We start from the raw sequence: 24,344 nt of genomic DNA on the forward strand, positions 1-24,344 counted from the left end.
GAGATATCAATTTTAGGGGGTTATGTAAATGCTGCGGGAGCTCGCGCGAGCTTACATGACGTAGTAAAATGTTTTTGTTGCGTGGGTTGAAGTGAAGTAAAAGACGAGGTCATAAATATAAATATTACGTTTCGTGACGTGATCTTTCTTGCTCTTTCATTTTAATTGTAAGTAGCCTGGAAATTTTTAACTATTTTTCTCAATCAAGTTTCGATGCAAGCGATGGCAGCGGCGAACTCTGCAGCGACATGTGAGGACCCTTCCGTGAAGGCGGCCGATGATGTCCAAGGAAAGGTCAGGTTATCTATGGTCAATTATCAGTATTAGTAGAGGGACATAAAAACTATGATATTATTGTAACATTTTAGGCTCATAGCAGTGCTCTTGTACTACTGATTGATCACATTAAATGTCATTTGTTGACTGTATTCAGGTGGTTTTCAACCAAGATGGCGTGTTCGTGCACACTGCTGTATCAACTGCTACACAGGGTGCAAACATTATTCCCGGAATCGTTACAATTATTGAGAAAGTAAGTGAAAATTCCCGCTCATATAGCCCTTACTACTTTAGTGCTACTAATTATTGTATGGAAACTCATATCGAAAGAATGAAAGAAGAAGTGAAGGATACGTTCCGTTGCGTGATGTCGATTGATTCTCGTTAACCTGACCTATCTTGTAAGTTTTAACAGTGTCAGTGAAAAGCTGTCATTTATACTGTTTTGTTGACCTACCTTGGAAATGGATTTTGTAAAGTGTCCCATTGTAGGAATTCGTGCTATAAATCATCTTTACCTTCAATTCCCATATCTTATTCTAAGAGACTTAGAGACTTTCAGTTACAGTTTTCTATTTTCCAAGAGTATTTTTAGGTGAGATTGTTATCTGATCTCCACTAGTTAGTTGACTTTAAGTTGCCAGCCCCTTTTATAGTGATAAATCATTTTCCATTAATTTTTCTTTTGTTACGAATAATAAGTTAGATATGTGTATTTGGTTGTTATTGTTGTTGTATTTTGTTTGGGAAATTCAGGTAGATGATTGTATGAGAGATGATAAGTTGTCATGGGGTTTGTAATATTAATTGTCCTTTTTATGAAAAAAAGAAATTTGTGACCTGGCTAAAATTTGGATCAGAAGGTCAAATCAGTTCCTCGATAAGGATATAATTTTTCATTGCATTTCAGTTCACCTATTAAATTATTTTTCAACAGCAAAACAGCACATTCGTTGACTGGTCACCTGCTGTGGGTGAAGAAGAAGAATTTGAACTAGAATCAAGTGACTATTCAGAATGGGACCTTGTTACACAAAGTAAACAGGAAGGTAAGTTATGTTACCTACATGCACAAATTACAAGTACTTAGCTATGATTATTATTATTATTATTATTAATATTAGTTTGTTAAGTTATCTACTTTGAACTTGATGCTGGAAAATTCAGAGCACTTCTACATGGTTATATCTTGGCCTACATGTATTTCAAACTTGGTGTTTGCAAAGACTCAAATTTTAGTGTTGTCAAAGGAGCTGTACTTGTTTAAACACATTTTTAGACTAGTCTGTTTTGCATTCAGGTCAGCCTATGGTACTAGTTTGTGGTGTCCCCTTATCTTTGAGATGCCTTGTTATATCTGAGAAGGGTAAAGGGTTAAGGGTTAATTGCTGCAATAATAAGATTGTTAAAAAAATTTGAAGTATAAAATAAGATTAAAATGTTGCAGTCTCCTATTGGTTTATTGGTACTATAACTGATGGGGTTTTGACCAGTTAGGATATGTGCAGTGTATAGTACCTCAGTTAATTTATAAATACCTTAGGCTTATGCCTTTGTTCTCAGTTTGAATATACTGATTACTTATATTAAGGTGGCTCGTACCAGTTTCCTCGCGCAGGGAACAGATCACTCTTGCGTGACGCACGCGAGAGAAACGTGCGAAAGAAGCGCGAGATCAAAAGATGAAAATTCAAAACAAAGATGGTGGCGCGTGGAATTTTTTCTACTTTTGTGAGAAGTTTACCTAAGAGCTTGTATTTGATGTGTTGAGCGGCCTCTATGAATGCAGGAGATAGAAACTAAGATAACGAAGACGATTTTCGGAGAAGTAAAGGTTGCTTCACTTCACATTTAAAAGAAATATTCAACCAATATGAAATCTTGCGACGGCGAAAAAAGAAGAACTCAAGTGAAGGATAATCTACCCGAAGTGGAAGAAGACTTTAAAAATTCAAGGAAAATAATATGATATAGCCAGAAGTCACGTGTAGGATTTTTAAGATGAGCTTGGGAGGCTGTTTTTTGATGGCTGTTTAATGATTTTCTTAGCAGTAAACGTCTGTAAACATCAGATCCTAGGTGCTCACGGGAGCACACGCAATTGTCAGTGGTAGCTAAAACAGATCATGAGCAAATGTTGATCTTTTAGAATCCAGATTTTTTAATGCGCGAGAACGCGCATGGAAATTGTTAAACTCATGAAAGCTATTGCATGAAAACAAGTCCGGTGACCCCTTCTTTTTATTGTTCCAATATGATAATAACGTCGAAAGGAATCATCAGAAAAAAAAAAACTAAAAAATTCTATGGAAGGAAATTTGTGATGTGTGAAAATTGCCCTTTTTGTAGATTTTCTGAAATTCCGCTCCATAGAATTTTTTAAAAATCTTTGTGCATTTTCCTTTTCAAGTGCCAAAAGCAATCACTGAAAAGAATCAGGGGTCACCGTGTTAGTTTTCGAATTATTTAAGCCACAAGCTAAAAAATGCATCTGAATAAGCCTATGAAAGCGTTGCCATGGAAACTGCTAGTGACGAATTGACACTTATTTTTGGATAACCAATGATTAAGTAATTCAACCCTGTAAAAGTGTTGAACTGGCCTTGGTCAGTCTTTCTGTTGTATTCTTTCAAAGTTACAAACCATCAAAAAGACGAAAACCAGTACAAGCCACCTTAAGTTGTGGATTCATGATATTTGAAGTTTCTTTTAAATAAAGACATGTATGTTGTTTTTGGTTTTTTAATGACATCGTAAACAGATGCTAGTGTTCATTATAAGAAGAAGAGGAAGTCCATGTATGCCATTCACTTCAATGTCACAGAGTTGCACTCTATCAGACGTTCTGACCCAAAGTTGGCCTGGTCTTATGCTGTATTTATGTTAAAAAATGGCACCACTCAACCTGCACTCCATTTTCACTCTGGGGGTATAAGTGAGATGATTCGTCGCCTTCAGAGATATATTTGGATTACAAGGTACTGTAAGAAGTTTTTTCTTTCACTACTTTGGACTCTCTTACATTTTCTGTGTTTTATTTCTTCCTTTAACAGGGCTAAACACTAACTTTTCAACTTACTAGCCAAGTGGCTAGTGATATGATGATACAACAATTTCAGTTTGTTTACTGGCCAAACTGGCTAATGGAAATTGAAAACCACCAGCCAAAACTGAATTTCTACTAGTCTGTGGCTAGCAGGCTACCATTAGTGTCAAGCCCTGATTTAATCTTCTTTTTCTTAATAAGTAGATTGTTTAGAGTTCATTCTATTGGTTTGTTTTTTAGAGGTTGGACTACCTTAAGTTATTTGACTTAGTCCTTTTATGTCTGTGTATTTTCAATCTTGCCTTTCTCCCTGCCTTTATGACTTTAGATCTCCACATAATTACAAGTTGTATGTTGTAGCAGAGGAACACAGTGCACTAAAGGAATCTCTTGATCATCTTCAGCTGTTCTCAGAAGATAATCTACACCGTGGAGGACCAGTAAGGCTTGGTTTTACTGCTACATGTATATATGCACTATTAACCAAACATGAGGTCAAGATGGCTGGATATTGGCCGAGTTCTTTTTTTGCATTTTTATGGACAGAGATGAAGTCAAGTCCATAACGATGCAAAAAAAGAACAAGGCTAATATCCAGCCTTATAATGCACTCATTAATTTTGGCACAATTTTATTGGTTACTCTACGTCACGTGGTGCAAAATCACAGGACAGTAACATCACGCAATAACCCCCGTGTGCGTCGATATTTGTTCTCTGATTTTTTTACCTGAAAAAGAAACATAGTCAACACGAGTTTCAACTTTTCCGTTCTCCTATTTACATGGAAGGAAACCAAACTGGTTTTTTTTCAGTCTAACGATAGTGACATTAAGGAGCTGGTCGCAAAAGCTGTTCCGGAAAGTACAAAAAAAACAACAAAATATACTGTCAATGTCGTTGAAGGTGAAGAAAGTTGCGAGTAGACTTTTAAAATGTAGTCCTATGCAAATTTGAATTTAGTCATTTTGTAAAATAGATAATTAAAACACAGTGACAATTGAAATGATTTGATTTTTTCCTGAGTCCTGATAAACATTTTTTTTTAGCCAAGTTTTTGAACAGCACACTGGAAAAATAATGTGAACCAAAAGCGCCAAGTTTTCGAGTTTTTGATCTAAGGGGCGTTATGACAGTTAATTTCAAATGACAGCTTGTCAAGTTTTGGTCCAATCACACTGAAAATAAAATTATTTAAACCAATCAAATGTACTTGCTTGCTTACGTCAATCACATGCATTCACCATCAGATCACCACTGGCTTTTTTACTGTGTTTACACGCAGTTTAATTGCGATGTGAAAATTAATGGGAGGGTTATAAAATAAATAAACCCTGTTCTGGCTTGCTAGTATGTTGGCTGATAATGTCCTTGGCTGGGAGATTGTCCTCAAAATTTCATATTTGCCCTCGCAGCTTCGCTTCTCAGCCAAATATTCATTTTTCGGACAATCTCTGCGCTGTGGACATTATCAGCTGACATACCAGCTGCCCGAAGGGGTTTATAATATCCAGCTATATCCAGCCATGTTGATGGAACAAGCTAGGTTAATAAAGGATTTATCGCAAAAAAGATTTTGTTTTATTAACAAGTAAGAATGACTTATGTACTTTGAGAGCCAGGAAAGAAAGCCAATGATGTTTGTAGCAGAACAAACTCACAAGAGTCCTTTCTGTTTTCTTTGTTTTGACTATCTTCTGCCACTTTTTGTGTTTCCATCGCCAAAACTGTCCAAGAATTACAAACGTAGTTAGAATTTTTTTTTTTCATGTGTGGGATCAATGATGGGCCCATTTGGGTAGCAATCAGAACACAGGATTTGCTTCATCTTGCCCATGGGCCTGGCGAGCGGTGTAATATTACATGTTATTGTAGTTATAAAACTACAGTGTACTGCAAAATATTGAAGAATTTCAATGAAATGAAACTATTCAAATCTGTGAGCCTGAAGTTAGATGTGCCTCTCCAACACTGATACACTTATACTTCAGTACTTATCTCTCTGCTACTTACAAACCTCACTTGTATTGATTTTCATAGTAGAAAAATTAAATGGTCAGTGTCGTCAGTATCAGAGAAACTCCCCACCTACCCCTCCTCAAATGTAACATCAGCCAACTGATAGCAAGTTAGGGGTTACATGTTGGGTGAAAGGAGGGAAGGCCCAGGGTGGGCAGTTCAAATATTGACACTGATCTTAATAAACATGCTCCAACATGGCTGATTTTATAAAGGGATCTAATTTAAGCAATTATTAGCAAGTAATTATAGAAGTCACATGAATTTGATTCATTTTGTAGAGAACTGGCAGAGTGCAGATCAGGCCCTGAAATCAGGTCTCACTTAAAGCACTTAATCATCCTTGTCTTCATCCTTCTCAATAATTCAGTTGTCCTCATTTTGCTTTGGCTATTAGCACAATAGATTTAGAAAAATTGGATGAAGCAAAGTCTCTTACCAATTAATGTCTGAATCGTGCCAAAATTTAGGAGAAAATGACCTTATTAAACCATGTATGAGCTATTTAAACTATCCCATATTGCACTATTCTTATATTTAAGTACAAGGCAATTACTGTTTGATTACTGGTACTGCTCAGACTAGGTACAAGTAGGTGATAATCAGTCATGATCAAGAATTTTTCATAGATTAACATTTTTGTCTAGATTGATGATAGATGTGCATATTTTATAATAAAAAGTCATTGTTTTCACCTTCTTTCAGTGGCAGAAGCTACTCCACAGTGCATATTATGACGGCATGGATGCTTTGTCCAAGGTGACACGTTATGTGCGAGATGTTTATGTTGGTTATCAGCAGGGAGTGGAAGACACTCAGGGAGAAGTAGAGGAGAATGGTCCAAAGAAAGAACATGAGTTTGAAGATCTTGGGGATGTTGGCAACCATTCTGATGAGATAGCAGTGCCAGAAAAGGTGCCATACACTTTTTTAGGTTTAGCTTACACAAATTTAATGCTACATGTACCATTAAAATGAACTTACAGGTAGAAGTAATGACCTAAATGTAGCTGGCGACAGAGACCCCAAGCTTGTAGCTCAGTAGTAGAACATCAAAGCTGGGAATCTTATGTCTCCAGATTGATTTATCATTATTATTTTTTGCTTTGATTTGTTCGTTTCCTTGCACCTGTGACAAGACTGAACGTCACACTTACATGATGATGTAGTTTCTAATTTGAAATTTAAGGATCATTCTAATACTCCCTCGAGTAACCCTGGAGAAAACTTGAAAAAGCTTACTTTGTTCAGCATTGTTGATGCATATATCTTATTAACCAAGCGCGAGGGCCGTACTGGGAGAAAATCGGCCCAAGGTCTTGACAGTATGGACCGAGTGCAGCGAGATCTGTACAAGAAAGACAGAGGGCCGATATTCTTCCAGTGTGGTCCTGAGCAAGCTTGGTTAATAAGAGATTTATTATACGACTGAAGTTCAAAGGGACACAAGTGCGGTATCATTCGGGACCATTCGGGACAGTGCCCGGTCCAATACTTAGAGAATATTGGACCGGCAATAGAGCATTTTGATTGGTTGATTTTAGTTATTGGCCCTCTGACTGCCCGAGTCATGTTATGTTATAATAAAGAGATATGGCCACTGTATGCATTTTTCATCGACGTATATAACCCACCACAAGAACAATGCCAATTTTAAACCATCATTACTAATCAAACAAAAAGACTTAATTTCTTAATCATGGTAAATTTATTTATCATTATGATTTTAAATATTCAAAGTACTTGTGCCTAATTGTATATACACAAGGAGAAACATCTTTAAGTGATAGAATAATTTGCACTTCTTTTCATGTGGAGGGAAGTAAATAATGTTCTTTCTACTTGAACAAAATGCAGCGAGATCTTGGTGAGGTTCCAGAGGTGACACGAGAAGAACCAATGAGGCTCAATGAATGGCAGTCATTCCTGGATGATGCTGGGCGAATCACTGATGTCAAGAAGCTTAAAGACAGGATATTCCATGGGGTATGCTATGTAAATTGCACCAGAATACAATGCAATCTTTCAGAAACTTTTTGTGCTTGATTGTAAATGGTTGCCACAGCTGCGCAAAAATGTTAGTAGTCCCAGGTAAGCATGATAGCATTTAGTCAATGCTTTCTGGAAAGGTATATTGCATGCATTACTCTCTGCCTGAAAGAGACTCCTCTTCCTGCCTGCTAAATAAAGCTGCAATTTCACAATGGAGAGCTGGTATGCAGAGTATTCATCAGAACTGAACTGATGGATTCTGTGGGTGATTCTTGATCAGTCATGTACCAATGCAGGGTTTAGCTAAGATTTGACAAAAAAATAATAAATGGGATTGTAATAATAAAAAGTAAAAACTGCTCTATTTCTAGAAGCAGTGGGATGCATGGAAAATGTCCAAAAAAAATTAACTTTTGAATGATCCAGTATGTTTAAGAAACCAGATGAGAGCATGTCATGGGAAAGTGATCCTTAATTGGACAGGACCCACATCAATAAATGCACCGCATAGGGATAAAGTTTTTAAGTAGCAGCTTTATTATTCAATTAGAAGTCTCCTAGCTACTGGTCTTTGTGGTCAACATAGCAAGAAAAGAAATTGTTGACTAAAGTCAGTCAGCAATTTCATGACCCCTTTTTTCACAACAAAAGATAATTAATACTTGTGACAATACTGATAAAATTAATGCAAAACCACCTTGTATGCAAACCTGCATGCTATAAATTATGTTAGATACTAAAATGCAAGTTTAAAGGTGTTATCAAAGGACCCCACTCCTCATGGAAATTGCATTCAAGTTCTATTATTATTGGAATTGTTATTTGCCACTTAACATTTTTATATCTCACTTCTCATATGAGTTCTTTTGGTTGTACCCTTTTAGGGCATCGATGAATTGATACGTAAACCAGTCTGGCAGTATCTTTTGGGGTACAAGAAGTACGGTTACACAGTACGGTCACAGCAGACCCTCTTTAGAGGGAAGGAGTAAGTGGATAAACCTTATGATATTAATATTTAATTGGTAAATACAACTTACTAACTCTTTTGGTAGAGTGGTCAAGTGAAGGTACATCTATGCAGTCAATTTTCAACTTGAAGGTGTGCACGTAGCTTCAGAACAAATTGTGTTTGGTTACTTTATGGTTGCCAAATAACAAATTTCTTACAATGTAAGGACATTGTAACATAGCAATACTGTGCTATTTTGAAAGTGAACTTGGATATGGATGAATGGAAGTTCATGTACAACTTGCCTTCTGCACTGAGGGTAAATGTAGTTGAATTTTGATATAATTATTTTTTTAGTCAATGGAATTAGAAATGTTTCGTTAAGGACCTTTCTCCTTCTTTTTGCCAAGTTTATTCATTCTTGATTTATTTTCCCTGAAGGGAAGAATATAAAAGTATGAAGTGGCAGTGGCAGTCCATGACCAAAACACAGGAAAAGAACTTTTCTGAATTTAGAGAAAGAAAGCATCTTGTAGGTAAGGGGGTACAAAATGTAATGGGAACCCTTCATTCTCTACACTTTTGTATTGTTTGTACAAATTATTGAGTTTATGTTGCAAGCATTTACATACCACAGAAGCACACTGATGAAGCAATCATCTTGTAACCCTCATTCTGATGTACTAAAGATGAACCATCAGTAAGTTGGCAATTGAATATAGTTGTTTGTTTCAGACACTTAACTGACTGACAAAGAAAGCTAGACTTTTCAGTTTGTTGGCTTTTGCTTGTAAATTAACCCTTTAGCTCCCAGAAGTGATGAACATAAACCTTCTCCCCATAATTGCCATACTTTATCCAGCAAACAGGTAATGAGAATACTAAAACTTATCAGGTAGAAGTTGATATTCTGATCTAGCAACAAATTCTCATAACCAATTTACGAGGAAATATGTAGCAGCTGGAGGGGAGAATTCACCATCAGATCTTGGGCGTTTAAGAGTGAATGGGTCTCCTATGGGGGACTCTATGGGGCACCTGAGCCAGCAATGGAAGGTTCATAATATTGTTATAAAGCTCTTATTGAGAGTTACAGTATGGCATCGTCTTATTTTTAGCATAATCCTTTTTAATGATTTTATATGCAGTTAGCTGTTCAGTAAATAGGGGAAGCTATGACTAGTTGCCATTTTTCTTTTTGCTTTACCTTAAGGTCTGAATTTGATGAAATCAGTGTAGGGCTGTTTAATCATGTAAGAGACATAAATTATTATAGGTGTTCTTTTACAGACAAGGATGTTACACGAACAGACAGGCTACATTGCTTCTACTCTGAGGCCAACCATTCCAATGTAAAGAAACTTTACGATATTCTCCTCACTTACTGCATGTACAACTTTGATCTTGGTAAGTTTTTAAACATTTTGCTACATGTTGCTTCTAAACTTACATTTGCATCCTCTATTTTCCATGTTTTCTCTGTTTTCTAAGTCTCCCCCTTTCTTTAAAGGATCAGTTGGCTCTCCAAAAGGAAAACGCTGCAAAAACTATGTATCTGAATAAGGCATATTATTGGATTGGTGTCTGCAATGAGTGGATGTTATGATATCTCGTTCCTCCCAACCTTTTAAGCTCACTTCTTTAGTTTGTCCCCACTTTAGACGTCTCGCTAACTTTGCGTGATAGGAAGTGAAGAACAATAAAATTAATAATAGCAGAGAACTTTGCAGCTTGTCCCACAATCTAGACATGGGGAAGTTGTTCTACAATCCATGAATTCATCATCTACTTTTCAGGTTATGTACAAGGCATGAGTGACCTTCTTTCTCCAATATTATTTCTGATGGAAGATGAAGTTGAGGCTTTTTGGTGTTTTGTTGGCTTCATGGAAAAATTGGTAGGTGTAGATCCGTGTGGCGAAGAGCTCCAAGTTATAGGACTGTACCGGTCGCCATAACTGCGACATAAGGTGTTTCAGTGCTAGCGACATAAGGTGTTTCAGTGCTAGCGAAGAGTGCGACAGAAACAAAGCCAAACATTAATCTTGTCTGAACGTGTGAAGAAACAGAAACAACCATTTTCCATGACAAAAACAAATGGGATTGTAATGATAAAAAGTAAAAACCGTTCGATTTCTTGAAGCAGTGGGACACATGGAAAATGTCCAAAAAATTTTAACTCTTGAATGATCCAGTACGTTTAAGAAACACAGATGAGAGCATTTCACGTGGAAGTGATCCTTAATTGGACAGGACCTACGTCAATAAATGCACGGCTTAGGGATAGAGTTTTTAAATTTTTTTAATTGCTATCATGATGGTGACCACAAAGATCAGATGCTATAGCATCTGATCTTTGTGGTCACCTTCATGATAGCAATTAAAAACATTTGCGACTACATTTTCAGTCAAAGTCGGCAATTCAGTCGTGACCTATTTTCGGCGGTCTTGTAAGAAGCTATAACGTTTTTAGTGTTTACGGTCCAAAGTTCAAAGTGCGATGAACATTTATGACGATCTTTTCTTGAATAGAGGCTGATAGTTTCTAAAGAAACTGTTTGGGGCTGCGTCGGTGGGGGTAACGAAATAATTTGGATATATCAACAAAGTTGAATGGTAAATTGGCCACCGTAACGATTACAAAAGTAATCGTTACGGTGATCTTTTTTTGAGACACACACTATTTTTCTCATCGCAAGATGTTCATTCTCCTTGCTCCTCGAGAGTTGTTTTCATTGTGTACCGATAGCTTTGCGCAAATGACAGTTCACGGCATGGTTTGAGTGCAACCCTGGTAATTGTCATATAAAGTTTTGACTTCTTGTGTTTGCGACTTCTTTGTAGGCTCATAATTTTGATGAGAACCAAGAAGGAATGAAAGCACAACTCCATCAGCTAGCCGTGCTTCTCAAGTTCGTTGATCCTCATTTCTACAAATATCTTGGTAATTTACCGACTCTCACGGTGCTTTTGTTTCCCTGTCCATTTTTATTGCAGCTAATTCGAGTGCATAACCATTTACCTCATATATCAGTGATGTTTTTGAAAAAAGCAATCTTTCTACTACGACTGAACTCTTGGGTTGGCCGGCAAAATATCGTAGTATTTACTGGGCTGTAATTAAGTTGAACAGTGCAAAGTTTGTTGACACCCAAGATCTCGTTCAGTTTTTATTTTATTATTTTTCCCACCAACACCTGCTTTCCCGGGCGCAAAATTCCTCTCAAGCCACCTCGCCAATGGTTGCTTTGTGAGATTCAGAGCAATCTATTCAGAGGTTGACTCTAAAAATCCTTTGTTCTCTTTTTCGTCGACAGAGGAGCACGATTCTGGTAATTTGTACTTCTGCTTCAGATGGCTTCTTATTTGTTTTAAGCGCGAGTTCTCCTTTCCAGATATTATGACATTATGGGAGGTGAGTTCTTAAACCAAACATTTTGTTGGCCACATTGCTTCAAAACTAGACTTTATTGCAGGTTAGACCAAGGTCATCCTCAGAATTACAAAGGAGAAGTCCAATTGGGCTTCCTTCCTTTATCAAGCACTTTTTCTTCTCTCCCTTTCACACCAGCTCAGGACATATTTCCTTTTAGTTCTGATCGCGAGTCGAACATTCATGTCATAGTGTATTTTGTTCCTCAGACGTTGTGGTCGCAGAGCCTTTCGCCAAATTATCACCTGATTGTTTGCTTGGCGATCTTGGACAAACACCGTCGCGTGATTATGGAGAATAACTTTGGATTCACCGAAATCCTTAAGGTACATGAACCACGTAAGCAGAGTAATTGTCAACACGATTTGAAGCCGCAGAAGGCAAAGATATTGATTTATCTTATTATATGAGTATTCCATGTCGTTAATAAGATTATACTTATCAGACCATTTGGGAATGGAAAACCATTCGTTGAAAGTGTAGTATGATCTGTCGGCCTTTCTGAATTAATCGTGAAAATTGTGATTCGATTTTACAAACCTTTTCCCAAACCTTCCGATAAAAAGCTGTCTTAAGACCGCTTGGAGCTTGTACGATAAGGAGCGCCCATACCAACTTGGAAACTTTATTCTTTAGTGCTTTAGCTTGGTATACATGACCATCAGTTAATGTTATTGACTGTTTCTTATCTCAACAGTATATAAACGATTTGGCATACAATCTAGACGTCCAAGAAGTGTTAGTAAGAGCTGAACAAATCTGTGTCCAGTTGCTGGCATATCCTGATTTACCTGCAGAAGTGAACGACATACTCACAGGCAAGAACGAAGCCATGATGACACCAAACGTAGAAAAAACAGACCCCTATCTCATGGCACATAATAGACATGTGGTTAGTTTACTAGAGGGCTGTGGACTAGGCAAGGCTAGCTCGCCTTTACAGACCTCTAATCTTACTGCTTGTGACACTGACGAATCCATTCATGTGCTTCCTTCAGAAAATAGAAGCACTGAAGACAACAATGAAACAGAAATTAATGATTTGGATAGGGCCTCTGCAAGATCCTCCAGACCTCAGATTGAAGGTGAATCAAACGAAGCGCAAATGAATGACTCTGATGATGAAATAGTGGTGTTGTCTGAAGAGGCACAGAATATATTTTAATGGCTTAGGACGAAAGGGTACTTTGACCTTTTTGAAAAATGAGGAGATTTTAATGAAAATCGCAGCAGAGCCCCTCTGGTGAGACAGACCACAGCCCACAATATGACGGGAACTTCAGTCAAGGCTCAAAACTCCATAAGACTTGGCTGTGGTCAGAAATCGCTGGAACTCAACACAGAGTCGTGGAAGTTATTTCTCTATTTTTTTCTCGTGAACCTACTTTCCTACTTTTGAGAATGAAGTATGAACGCAAGATGAAGAGGAAGTTTTTAGTTAATTCAATGGAAACGACGAAGAGAGATTCTATGTAAAGTAAAAGTACTGAAACGGTCCTTAAAAACGCTGTGAAGGAATATCCTGATTCTTAAAAAGTATAGGTCAAAATGTTTATTTTCAGAGCCTATTTGCGGCATTCTGATATCGCCGATGTAAGTTTCACCCATGATCATAGGAGAAGATAGTGTTCATTTGTTTAATCAGTTTTGTGGGAAGTGAGTCGTGTATCTGGACAAAAGAATGGTTTTGAGTTAATGAGCACAGGTATTCCGGTATAATGACGTGCTTGAGGCTTTTTTCTCGAAAACTGTACACTCAGGCAACTGTTTACTGCAACAATCAAAGTATTCAGTACACCAACATGGTTAAAAATGTAAGAAAAGGTGTAAAGTAAATGACTGTGCTTTGATTTTTACAGTCCATATCCATTCTTAGTTCTTGCGATGTGTGTGCCCAAATCCAGCGTCGACACCGGCTTTCAAGTCATTCCGTGAGGCAAAATTTGCATGTCTTCCAGGGTGTGTGCGTACACCTCTCAAGCCCTTTTTCTGAAAGGGCTTCATTCCGTGAGGCAAAATTTGCATGTCTTCCAGGGTGTGTGCGTACCACCTCTCAAGCCCTTTTCCTGAAAGGTGATAAATCCAGGATTAATAAAACTGTAGTTTAGGTTTTAGTGTCACGTTCATTAGCCTGGGTGCAAAATTCCATCTCCTATGCTTACACGGGCTGCACATGCATATTCTGTGTTCCCAGCTCACATTTGCGTTTGATCAGACTCTCTTTTCAGTTCTCAAAGAGTCGTGACGTCTCTTTTTTACCCAGGTAGACATAAGTCGTCAACTTAAACCATTCACACGGTGTTCAAAATGATACAGTGCTTGCTTTGCTCATAACACAGCAGTCAAACTGAGGTGACACAACCCTGTCGTGTCTAAGCTTTAGTAACGGAGGTCAACCAAAAACTGATAGAAGATGATGATAACAACGATAATAACAATGCGAGAAATAATGATTGTATGTGTTCGCATTGCGGACCTGCTGTGTGGTCCCTCGGAGGAAAGCTCTGTTCCATTCTTCTGGTTTGCACAACATAGTTTCATATTTGTGCACGATCCTCGCAGTAAAGAGCACTATTTAAGCAATAGTGAAAAATCAGACCTGAAAAATTTCACGTCTGTACGGGATTCGAACCTCTGACCTCTGTAATACTAGTGCAGCGCTCTACCAATTGAGCTAACAAGCCAACTGGGAGCAGGTTATCAAATTAAATCAAAATTTGATCAACATTTTGATTTGATTAAATCAAAATTTGATTTATCATCTTACGAGTTTATATGGTATTAATTTGATGACCTGCTCCCGGCTGGTGTTAGCTCAATTGGTAGAGCGCTGCACTAGTATCTCTGAATTCAGTGGTTCGAATACCGTACAGGCCTGAATTTTTTCAGGTCTGATTTTCACTATTGCTTAAATAGTGCTCTTTACTGCGAGGATCGTGCACAAATACGTTTCTATAACCGCAGTTCAGAGATATGAATTTCATATATTCGTTTTTGTTTTAACATAGTTTCAAATGCGTTCACTTCAGGATGTTGAGCTCAACAGATACACGGAGCAAGACTCAGGGGAAACTCTAGATTACTCCAAATTAATCCACAGTCCAAGAGTGAGGAGTTCAAAACACGTTCTGTCATGATTTGTAAGAATTTAAAGTGCATATAACACGAATTTTTTTCTCTTGTTTCTTGTAGTTGGATATCTACAGAAAACGTTTCGAAGCCTTAAAAGCGCTGGAAAAATCTAAAAAGCATTTTTGTTGCTTTCAAAATACGCGCAATTTGCTTTCAAATTTGTCCCGGTCATCGCGCGGCCAAAATCGCACGTCATATCGTAACGTGACGTCACATTGTGTACCTCGATGGAACTTTCAGAAGAGTCGGACTCCAAGGAATCATTACAATCACTGGACATCTTTGCCTTTCAATGCACTATCTATCTACTACGAAGTACTGCAGAATCCTCTTAGCCAGCAGACCTTCGCGGCAAAGGCATACGATGTGACGTCACGAATAAGTTCAACGGCGATAAACTAGGTCCCAGTCTCCGGGACAAATTTGAAGGCAAATCGTGTATTTTGAAAGCAAAAAAAAAAAATGCTTTTTACGTTTTTCCAGCACTTTTAAAGCTTCGAAACGTTTCCTATAGGTATCCAACTACAAGAAACAAGAGAAAAAAATTTCTTGTCATATGCACTTTAAGAAGGTATGCAGTTACATTTTACGTCGAAGAAATATGGACGGCACTACCAACATATGTGGAAGTGCAATGGTTTTACATGTCCTCCTCCTCGGTGGATGTTTTCCAATTGGAAGAAAGCTTTCTTTCAATCTTTCGAATATAGAACATAGAACGGCTTTCTTTTTTATCTTGTTACGTGACCTGCTTCGTCGCTGGTCTATCGTTCATCGATCATGTTGCGTGACCTGTTCATTTGGTTCATGAATGAATATAATTAAACGAGCGGTTACCATGGAATTGATTTTAGGTTAAACTTGTAGCTTCTGTACAAGCTCCTTCTAGAAGCCAAAAAGCTAATCAAATGAGGGTTAGGATGTGGAAACGATACAAATTTCTATAGTATGGCCGATGTGATCGCTTCTCCGAGACAAGATTTACCTAAAAAGTTGCCTGCTTTGCCAGTAATCGAGCATCCTGCCTTGCGTCGGTCAGAAGAAAATGATCTCTTGCAGATCCGAGGGAACTCCCGCGAAGCAACTGCAATTTTTGATGAAGGAGATGATTGCCTACCACCGTTAAGGCGGAGAACAAGCCAGCAAGGAAGACAAGGCCACTCCAGGGTATTAACATGGCCGTTAGGTAGGTCGAACGAGGAGAGAAAATCAGAATTAAACCTCTCCTTCGAACTCCAATCATTTTGAATGTGTTGCTTAGTGTAAATCAACAACATTAGCCGAAGTGTCTATATCACACCTGGTTAATGCTTCTTAGAAGAGAGTGTCTATTTAGGTGCGGAGTATGTGCTTGTAGTTCTAGAAGACAATCATTTTCTTCTTTAAAAGAACAGTTGAAAACATGAACACTCCTTGAAATGTTACCGTTACTCTGAGCCCAGGTTAAAAGTTTGGGTTAATTGTGGAAGTTCAACTCGATATTTGACACTCTTTATAGGACAAGGAAAAGGAAAGACTCGCAACATCAACAGCGGTGGTCCAGCATTGGAAAAACCTTCACATAAGCTCACAACTGAAGAGGTACATGTACGGCCGTGAAGATCTATGTCTGTGTAACTTGATGCAACAAGTTGTATTTCAACAAAGTGACTCCCTGACAAAATTTCAATTCTTGAATTTCAAAAGCCAGATTCTTTGAATAGAATTTAAGAATTAACCTCAGAGAATCAGGCTAGGTTCACAAGTGTCAGAAGTCAGAACGGGCATGTGTGCTTGAATGAGAAGGAAGGGGGGTGGAGTGGGGAAGGATCAGAAGTGATTATTTTGAAAGAGTACATGAAAGTGACCTGCATTAAGTACACCTCAGTTACTTAACTGTGCCAGCTCACCTTCCACCAGTCAGAGCTTTGCTGAAATTTTGGGGTTTACTGCTTGTGCAGCTCAAGTAACTGAATATTGCTAAATATCAGGAGTACAAAGTGATTTAAGGCAAGCCAAATTATTAATTATTATTCTTGAACTGAATAATTTATAATTGTTCGCATTTAGAGTGTAATTGTCTTGTCATGACATGAAAAGTATCCCTCTGTGATGAATTTTGCTTCTGTTAGCTTGAAGATCTCATTCGTGAAAAGTTGCTGACCAGGATTAGTGGGCTGCGTCAATTGTTTCGTTCTAATGATCCTATGGGCAAAGGGAATGTATCCAGGTACTGTTTGGTTTTATCTCTCAAAGGAAATCATTAGATTGTTAGATTATCTTTAAATTGTTTTACCCACTGTGGTAATACATGAAAACAGTAACCTGGTCTTTTGATATTTAAAAGGAGAAAATTTGATTGTCATATTAATTAAGAAGTTAAAATTATGCTAATAATATACAGTATGAGTTGGCTTTTTAGATAAAATGTATAATTTTTCCTAATTTATAATTCACATTTTGTATTTCTACAGGGAAGCACTTTCAAATATTTTGTATCATTTATGTGGTTATCTTACATCTGAGCAAATCAGTGGTCTTTTAAAGAGGTGATTATTTTTTATTCAATTCAAGAGTACAACTAAATTTGTTATTTTCAAATTTTACATGTTAATGATGTTTTGCAGCCACATTTACCACTTACTAACTGACTTTGAGGTCTGTACTAAAAGTTATGGACCAAGATTTTTCCATAATTTCTAATTTATGGTCCAAGCATGTAGAGCATGGGCCATAAATCAGAGTAAAAAAATGTGGTTCTGTCAACTTACACTATGGACCAAGGAAACAAGTTAAGATGTTTTTTATATATTTATATACTATTATTTTTTATTATATATCTCTGGGTTCAAATAGAGGGGGAAGATTTGAGGAAATTAATTTACCAATTAATATATCTTTTACTAATTATTAAATATAATTTATAAGAGATATGACAAATGGTTTTGTTGTATGTATAATGAGATTTACACCTTAAAAAGAGGAGAAATAAGTTTTCATTGACAAGCTGTTCGAAGAAGCATGACATTTTTCATATGAGGAAAACAGTATGTCCAATCTAAGGAGCCATGTATCATGGTTTTTGTGTGAACAATATCACGACAGTCCTCCTTCAACCTTCACTGGCAGTGTTTTGCTTTTCAAACCAAGACTAATCTGAGGAAAGAATTGTCTCTTATTAAACTTCTGTGGAGGAATTTATGGTGCAAAAAAAAAAAAAGCATACATTTGAGGCAGTGGTTGCATCATTTTTATCGACAGGGCAATTTATATGGATTACATCTTTTGTAATTGACTAAATAAATTATGTATTGAGCCTTTGACTTGAACCTGTTTAACAAAATTAATAATTGTCCGTGAAAAAGAAATTAATCTCCCTATGTATATTATAAACATAATACACCAGGAAAGGCTGACTGTATGGTATGTATGCACTGGTTAGTTTGTATCAGAAATCTCACTTGTTGGCAGGGGCCACTGGTTTAATTTGCAATACTACCAACATGTGCATATTAAATACCACACAGACAGAGTTTCCTGTATATTATATTTACATCATACTGATGTACTGGTAGGTGTGTATCATTAATTTTATGGTGTATATTTCTCTAGGCTTGGGCTGGACACACAGAGTACAATCTCATTTGAAAATTTTGTTCGCCATTTCCAAGACAATGAGGTTAGTTAATACCATATTACATACACCCAACTACGTTTTTTCACTGGAAATTCTGAGAAAGAGTTCAATATGTCTTCAATTGCTGCTTAATAGGATAAGCTAAGATTCATTGCCCTAAGAAACATTTATATGATAAAAAGTAAACTTCTTTAATCATTCTGTTGGTCTTTTTAATAATTAGCATCATTTAATTAATTAGCATCAACATACTGAACCCTTGGTTGAGAGGTGCATTGTAGCCTTAGACCCAGCAAGTACTTCTCATGTTTTTTCTTTATATAGGGCAACTGCTACTTTAGTCCTATCTTGCTACTCTAAAAAATTTACATCATCTACCTGTGTTTTCTGGGGTCTTTTTTTGTACAATGTAAAGGAAATTATTGGTAAAAATAAAAAAAACTGTAGTGTAATATATTGTATTGTACTTTCATTTAATATATGTATATAATATATATATATATATATATATATATATATATGTCTGGAGGAGATGCTTTAGCTGGCTGTATAGTGCTCAATACGTAAAGTAGAGCATAAATAGAAATGGAAAAATTAACAACAAAACAAAGTTTCGGTGGAAACACGGAAACTTTGTTTCGATGTTGATTTTCTATTTCTATATATAGATATGAAATTATATATATATTTTGAGCCAAATTTGCCTTTTGCTTATTTGCCAGACTCTCACCAAGGAGTGGGTGGATCCAGTGTTCAGACCACCTTCTCATTTCAACTACCTTGCAAACCTACCAGCTAACAGATTGCGTCAAAGACAAAGAGAAATTGCGATGGAACAGGAGCATGCACTGCGCAAACAAGGACAGAAGAAAACTCCACCAAAATTCTTCTCTGCTCTGGAAGTTTTCCCTCAGCTTAAAAGAAGAGTTCAACAGGGGTAGGACTGTCTCCATGTGCTTGTATTGGGTCCAGAACTATTTAATTTGTTTTGTATTGTAATTCTGACATGTAGAATTTTTGTACCTGTTGCATGGATTGAAAGTCTTTTCAAAAGTTCTGTCACCAATATACTGTGTTTGACAGATAAATTAGAAAATCATATCACTAAAAGTATTGACTACCAGCCAGCTCCAAAGAATGAAGTTTGAGGCTCTTGCACTCCTTTACCTTAAATCTGCTCTTTGTTGGCATTCTTGAAAAGTGCAGCTGTAGTGTGGCCAATTCAGTGGCAGCTGATTCAAGGACATTTAGTGCTCTATTCTATCAAATTATTTTCATCTATTAGAACATCTTTGGATTAAAATTGCTCCAAAATTGTTTAGTTTACCACAAGTAAATGAACAAACACACAGAACTGGCTAAGTTTATTAGATCCCCTAGAATATAAGGCACTGCACTTGTACTTCTTTTAAACTAAGGGTTAGATGTATCTTCTCAAGTCTTTCTTTTTCTAGTCATTAATTCGACCATCCCTCAGGTAGTTTCCAACCAGTTATTTTTTTTAATCAAATTTACTGTTTCTGGGGTTGGGTAAACACACTACATATTTTCATGTTTTATATCACTTTAGGCATTAAAGTGAATACATTATGAACATTAGCTATCAAACATTTTTTCAGGACACTTTCTTATACAAAATTGCTTCCCCCATCTTGTTTTGATGCTGATGGCATGGTCCTTAAGCCCCAGTTAAGGACTGCCCTACACGTGTTAGGTTATCAAATGTACGAGGAGGAATTTGAGAAAGTTTGGGACAGGTTAGTGCTATTCCTCAGCCAGTGGTGCAGTCATTTGTGTACATTGTCAGTACGTTCTATAATGTGGCTTTGATAAGGAAGTTGAAATGGGGAGAGGGTAGAGGCAAATATTATTTCTTCTCCTTTGCTGTTTATTTCTCCTCACTTTTCATTTGATATTTAATATTAATTTTATTTTTTTACATTCAATGTTTCTCGTCACACAGGTTTGACAAGACAGGCCTTGGAGCAGTGAATACAGTGGTTTTCCTCAAAACGCTGGGAATAAATCCTCTCCTTGGTAAAATATAATAATTTTGTAGGTGTACATATCGTTGCTACTGTGAAGGTGAAAGAAAAACGAAAAAAACTGTGGTGACCGTATTTCATGATTATTATGTTAGAGCATCTCAAGAGGGCGAAGCAAATTCCCACCGATAAACCTGTTGATGAAGATAAAGAAAAGGTCCCCAGTGAAAAAGAACATGATGTTGAAGAAGAAACTAGACTTCTTTCTAGGCATGCAGAAGCTAACAAAGACCTGCCCCAGGAGGAAAAGAGTGCTTCTGCAGGACAGGATCGTATTCTGAGATTGTTTGCTGAAAAGGTAAGATGAAAACGAGTTAAATTTTTCTTCACTTTGCACTTAGGTCACCTCCAATAGCACCACTTTACAATTCATTTATCCTGAAAATTTAACCTTCTAGTTACTGTTTTTCTGCAGCAGCTCGTCACATGCAAATCCTTTTCTTTTCTCTTTTCCATCCCTGAACCTTCTATCAGATTGAATTTTGACCGCCGAACTCAGGTCACCAATTTGACAATCAGCGTTTGGCGGTTGTGTGGCAAGCTGTTACGTTTTCATTAATGTTTTTAAAGTGAGATAAACTTATGTAAGTTTGCACAAAATGTACTCCTCCCTTGTTATTTTGGCGACCATTTTATGATATTGTTCAGCACGTTTACCTCTCATACACCTTGCACTGCAGTTAAGATTGTTATACACCAAAGAAAATCCCTGTGTTGCTTACTGAAAGAGATACCGATATCTAATCTCAAGTCGTTATAGGTAAAGATTGAATCGATATCTAAGTCAACCCGTTATGAGTACTCCAGCTCCCATAGAAGTAAACTTTGATGGGCGCACCTCTGAGTGAGAATGAATGGCATTACCCTCCCCACCCCAGCGTAAAAGCCAGAAGAGGACTGTTAAAGCCTACTAATAAACTAAGTGGATATCCGGGCATAACAACACGTGAACCCCCCTCACCCAACATTATAAAAGCCTACTAACATACTAAGAGGATCTCCGGACAAAACCACATCTAGGAGGTTTTGGAATACCGAAAGGTCATAGGCTTTTATTTATTTATTTTTTTTTTTCGAGATTACACCTTTTTTTTTCATCATACTTGTGCTTCAAACCAAAACGTCCTAAAAGTGTAGTGGTATGAATTTGGGTAAAAATCCGGTGGAATCAGTAGTAGGAGGAAAACCTTTGCCAGAAATGTTGTTATTTCGATACAAATGATGAAAATAACTTAAAAGTGATATTTAATACGACTGAATCTTACAGTTTAAAGAAGGCTACACCCAAGTAGTGAATTCATTCGGGAAGTATGATCCTCAGGATACTGGACAGGTACCGTACGGTGAATTAATCTATGGCTTTTTTACGTTGTTGTAATATCAGAGAAACGTCATATTTAATACTAAATCTTTGTGAGTTACATGTACGAAAAAACTCTGGAAACTCGTTTCCTAACGGCAGATGATAAGCAAAATGACTTGTTAATTGTGAAGTGAAGTGGACGTGAAATCCTTCCCACTGCACTTGAGTTTGTGTCGTGCAGCGTTTGAATTTCACGTCTGCTCAGTGCGTTCGTGTGTTTATCTTAAAATCAAACGTAATAGTCTCTGACCTTTTTAACGAACTTTTATGTTGTTACCTCAGATAAGCAAGGCAGATTTTCGAAAAGCCCTGTCTGAATACCGCTTGCAGCTTGGGCCGGTTGAAACTGAACATTTTCTCCAAAGGTAAGGAATGATTCCACCTTTTTTGACAAGGGTACGTTTTATGGTACAAATTGAGATGTTCTTGTCGATGTGTAGAAAAATTTCGCCAGGTTCAACATGGTAGAAGATGAAACTACCCAATCCCCAAAAAGGTTAAAACTTTTCAATGTAAATAAGATGTTCACAAGATTCAGTTTGGTCATCTAACCAAAGATTCTCACCGTTCCCAAAGAGACGTAGCAACGGGCGGTCCTTCTTTTTTACCTAAGTTCGCCGCTCACAAAAACCTTGGTGCCGCTCCAAAAGACTAATTTACATAACCAAATTGATTCACGTTAAATGCTTCTTACTTTAGGTGTGGTATGCGTGAATATAGCATGGTTCCGTACAAGAAACTTATGGATTTGTATCTAGACCGCTCAGAGAAAGGGCAGCTACAAGCTGTGCTTGATGATCCTAAACACAGGTAATGTACACGATGTACTACGGAATGCATGTGACTTAAGTAGAAGCACGCCTTACAAGTAACACATTGATACGACTTCTTTTCCATCTTCCGAGCAAGTGCAAATTCCAGTCATCTCGTTATTTTCCAACATCTTTGTTCCGGGGTTCAACTATACGATCAACGTCTATCCCAGGATCCCTCCTTTTACATGTTTGGTACAAAGCCTTGACTTTCTTGGAAATGTTTACTTTAACAAGGTCAAACGGGCGTCCACCATAGTGCAATACTACTAACACTTACTTGAGACGACTTGATTACTGTTCTCGGAAGCCCCTCGAATAACGATGAAATTCACGTATAAAACTTAGAAATTTCCAGCAACAATCCGATGAAAAAGAACGGATTAAAGTTTTATGACGAGCATTCGCCTTTTATGTTTAATTCCAATGCAGGTTTAATCGCAGCAGAGACTCAGCTATTGGTAGCACAACTGCGTTTGATGCAGAAGCCCGACTTCTGGATATCCTACAGGCAGACTTCTTGGCCTTGCTCGGCGCCTTTAAGTAAGCATAGTGCACTTCTGAACTGCGGCTCTATTAGGGTTCTGGTCTACTGGTTGTTCTACTGCTTCATCAAAAGGTCTTCGGATCTTTTTACTAACAACTGTGTGTATTCTGATCAAAATTTGCATAATGAACATAATTTTCCTTTGACCTGCGGATTGAAAATCGAATAAAGCAATGATCCTCGCAAGTGCATGATCTGGGAAATACCCCTCTTAAAATTTGCATCGCTCCCAACTTGTGGCTTCGTGCATGTAGCTTATATAGTAGTAGTACCCAACTAGTATTTTAGAGGCACGATTCCAGGCTTCTTTTCTGTAATGGCTAAAATAAAAGCTCACTTGCGAGGATTTTTGCTTTGCTTGGCGTGTGTATTTGTGTTGTGGAACGTTTTATTGATCGTTCATTTGATTCATATCGATCTGACTGGTCCTAACTCTGCCCACCGTTATATTCCCTACAGACAACTTGACAGAGACAATTTAGGTCTAATAAAGCGATACCAGTTTAAAGAATTGCTTGAAACTCGGTTCAAGATGAAGGTTACCAATGATGAATTGTCATCAGTTTTGCGTCCGCTGTTGGAAGACACGAATCACGGCTTGATACCTTACGCCCAGTTTCTTGAGCTCTTTATTTCACCAAGGTGCAGTATGGTTATTTTCTAACTCGTTGTTACTGAAAAGCAAATTGAAATTCAGATTTTCCGGCTCACAGTTGCTTTGTACGAGCATGGTGTACTTCTTTGTCTTACTGCCTGTCAAACATGAGTAATGTTCTATTTAACAGGCAGAAATAACGTTGCCGTAACGTTTGAACTGACACGTAGTACATCTGATTTGTTTTTTTAGAACTTAAATACTTAGTTCAGCATTGTAGTCGAATGTTCCTGTCCATAAAGAGAGAATTTTGTTTTTCATGTATTTGTCTTATGCAGGGAAGACAAGGAGGTTTCCATCAATGTAAAAATACCGAGCTCCGCAACAGTCAGCGTCAAACCAGCCACTACACCCAAGGACTTAAACTCACCGAGAAGACCGCCATCAAGAAAGTCACAAGAAAGGAGCTCTCTAAAAACGGACACAGCCAAGAAAGAATCACAGCCCCGAAGTGT

General features: G+C 37.4%; 2 protein-coding genes across 2 annotated transcripts; both read left to right on the top strand.

The window, feature by feature from the left end:
* Nucleotides 1-54: 54 nt before the first annotated feature.
* LOC111321312 (TBC1 domain family member 15-like) lies at nucleotides 55-13,577 on the top strand. Its single transcript, XM_022924159.2, has 15 exons — nucleotides 55-294; nucleotides 434-532; nucleotides 1,217-1,328; nucleotides 3,041-3,257; nucleotides 3,654-3,765; nucleotides 6,049-6,258; nucleotides 7,201-7,329; nucleotides 8,220-8,323; nucleotides 8,729-8,823; nucleotides 9,578-9,694; nucleotides 10,084-10,184; nucleotides 11,131-11,230; nucleotides 11,604-11,701; nucleotides 11,929-12,045; nucleotides 12,417-13,577. The coding sequence occupies exons 1-15, from the start codon at nucleotides 214-216 to the stop codon at nucleotides 12,882-12,884; spliced, it is 2,160 nt and encodes a 719-aa protein (XP_022779894.2). The 5' UTR covers nucleotides 55-213; the 3' UTR covers nucleotides 12,885-13,577.
* A 2,073-nt stretch (nucleotides 13,578-15,650) lies between these two features.
* On the top strand, nucleotides 15,651-24,339 carry LOC148741477 (EF-hand calcium-binding domain-containing protein 6-like; the record flags this gene model as incomplete). Its single annotated transcript, XM_088732185.1, has 15 exons — nucleotides 15,651-16,037; nucleotides 16,350-16,432; nucleotides 16,963-17,060; nucleotides 17,305-17,379; nucleotides 18,443-18,509; nucleotides 19,190-19,404; nucleotides 20,087-20,224; nucleotides 20,431-20,504; nucleotides 20,608-20,810; nucleotides 21,780-21,845; nucleotides 22,158-22,240; nucleotides 22,575-22,685; nucleotides 23,120-23,230; nucleotides 23,694-23,876; nucleotides 24,168-24,339. Coding segments are annotated over exons 1-15 (1,917 nt in total), but the record flags the coding sequence as incomplete, so codon positions are not given.
* Nucleotides 24,340-24,344: the final 5 nt, after the last annotated feature.

Source organism: Stylophora pistillata, chromosome 1 (assembly GCF_964205215.1).
Source record: "Stylophora pistillata chromosome 1, jaStyPist1.2, whole genome shotgun sequence".
Lineage (NCBI taxonomy): Eukaryota > Metazoa > Cnidaria > Anthozoa > Scleractinia > Pocilloporidae > Stylophora > Stylophora pistillata.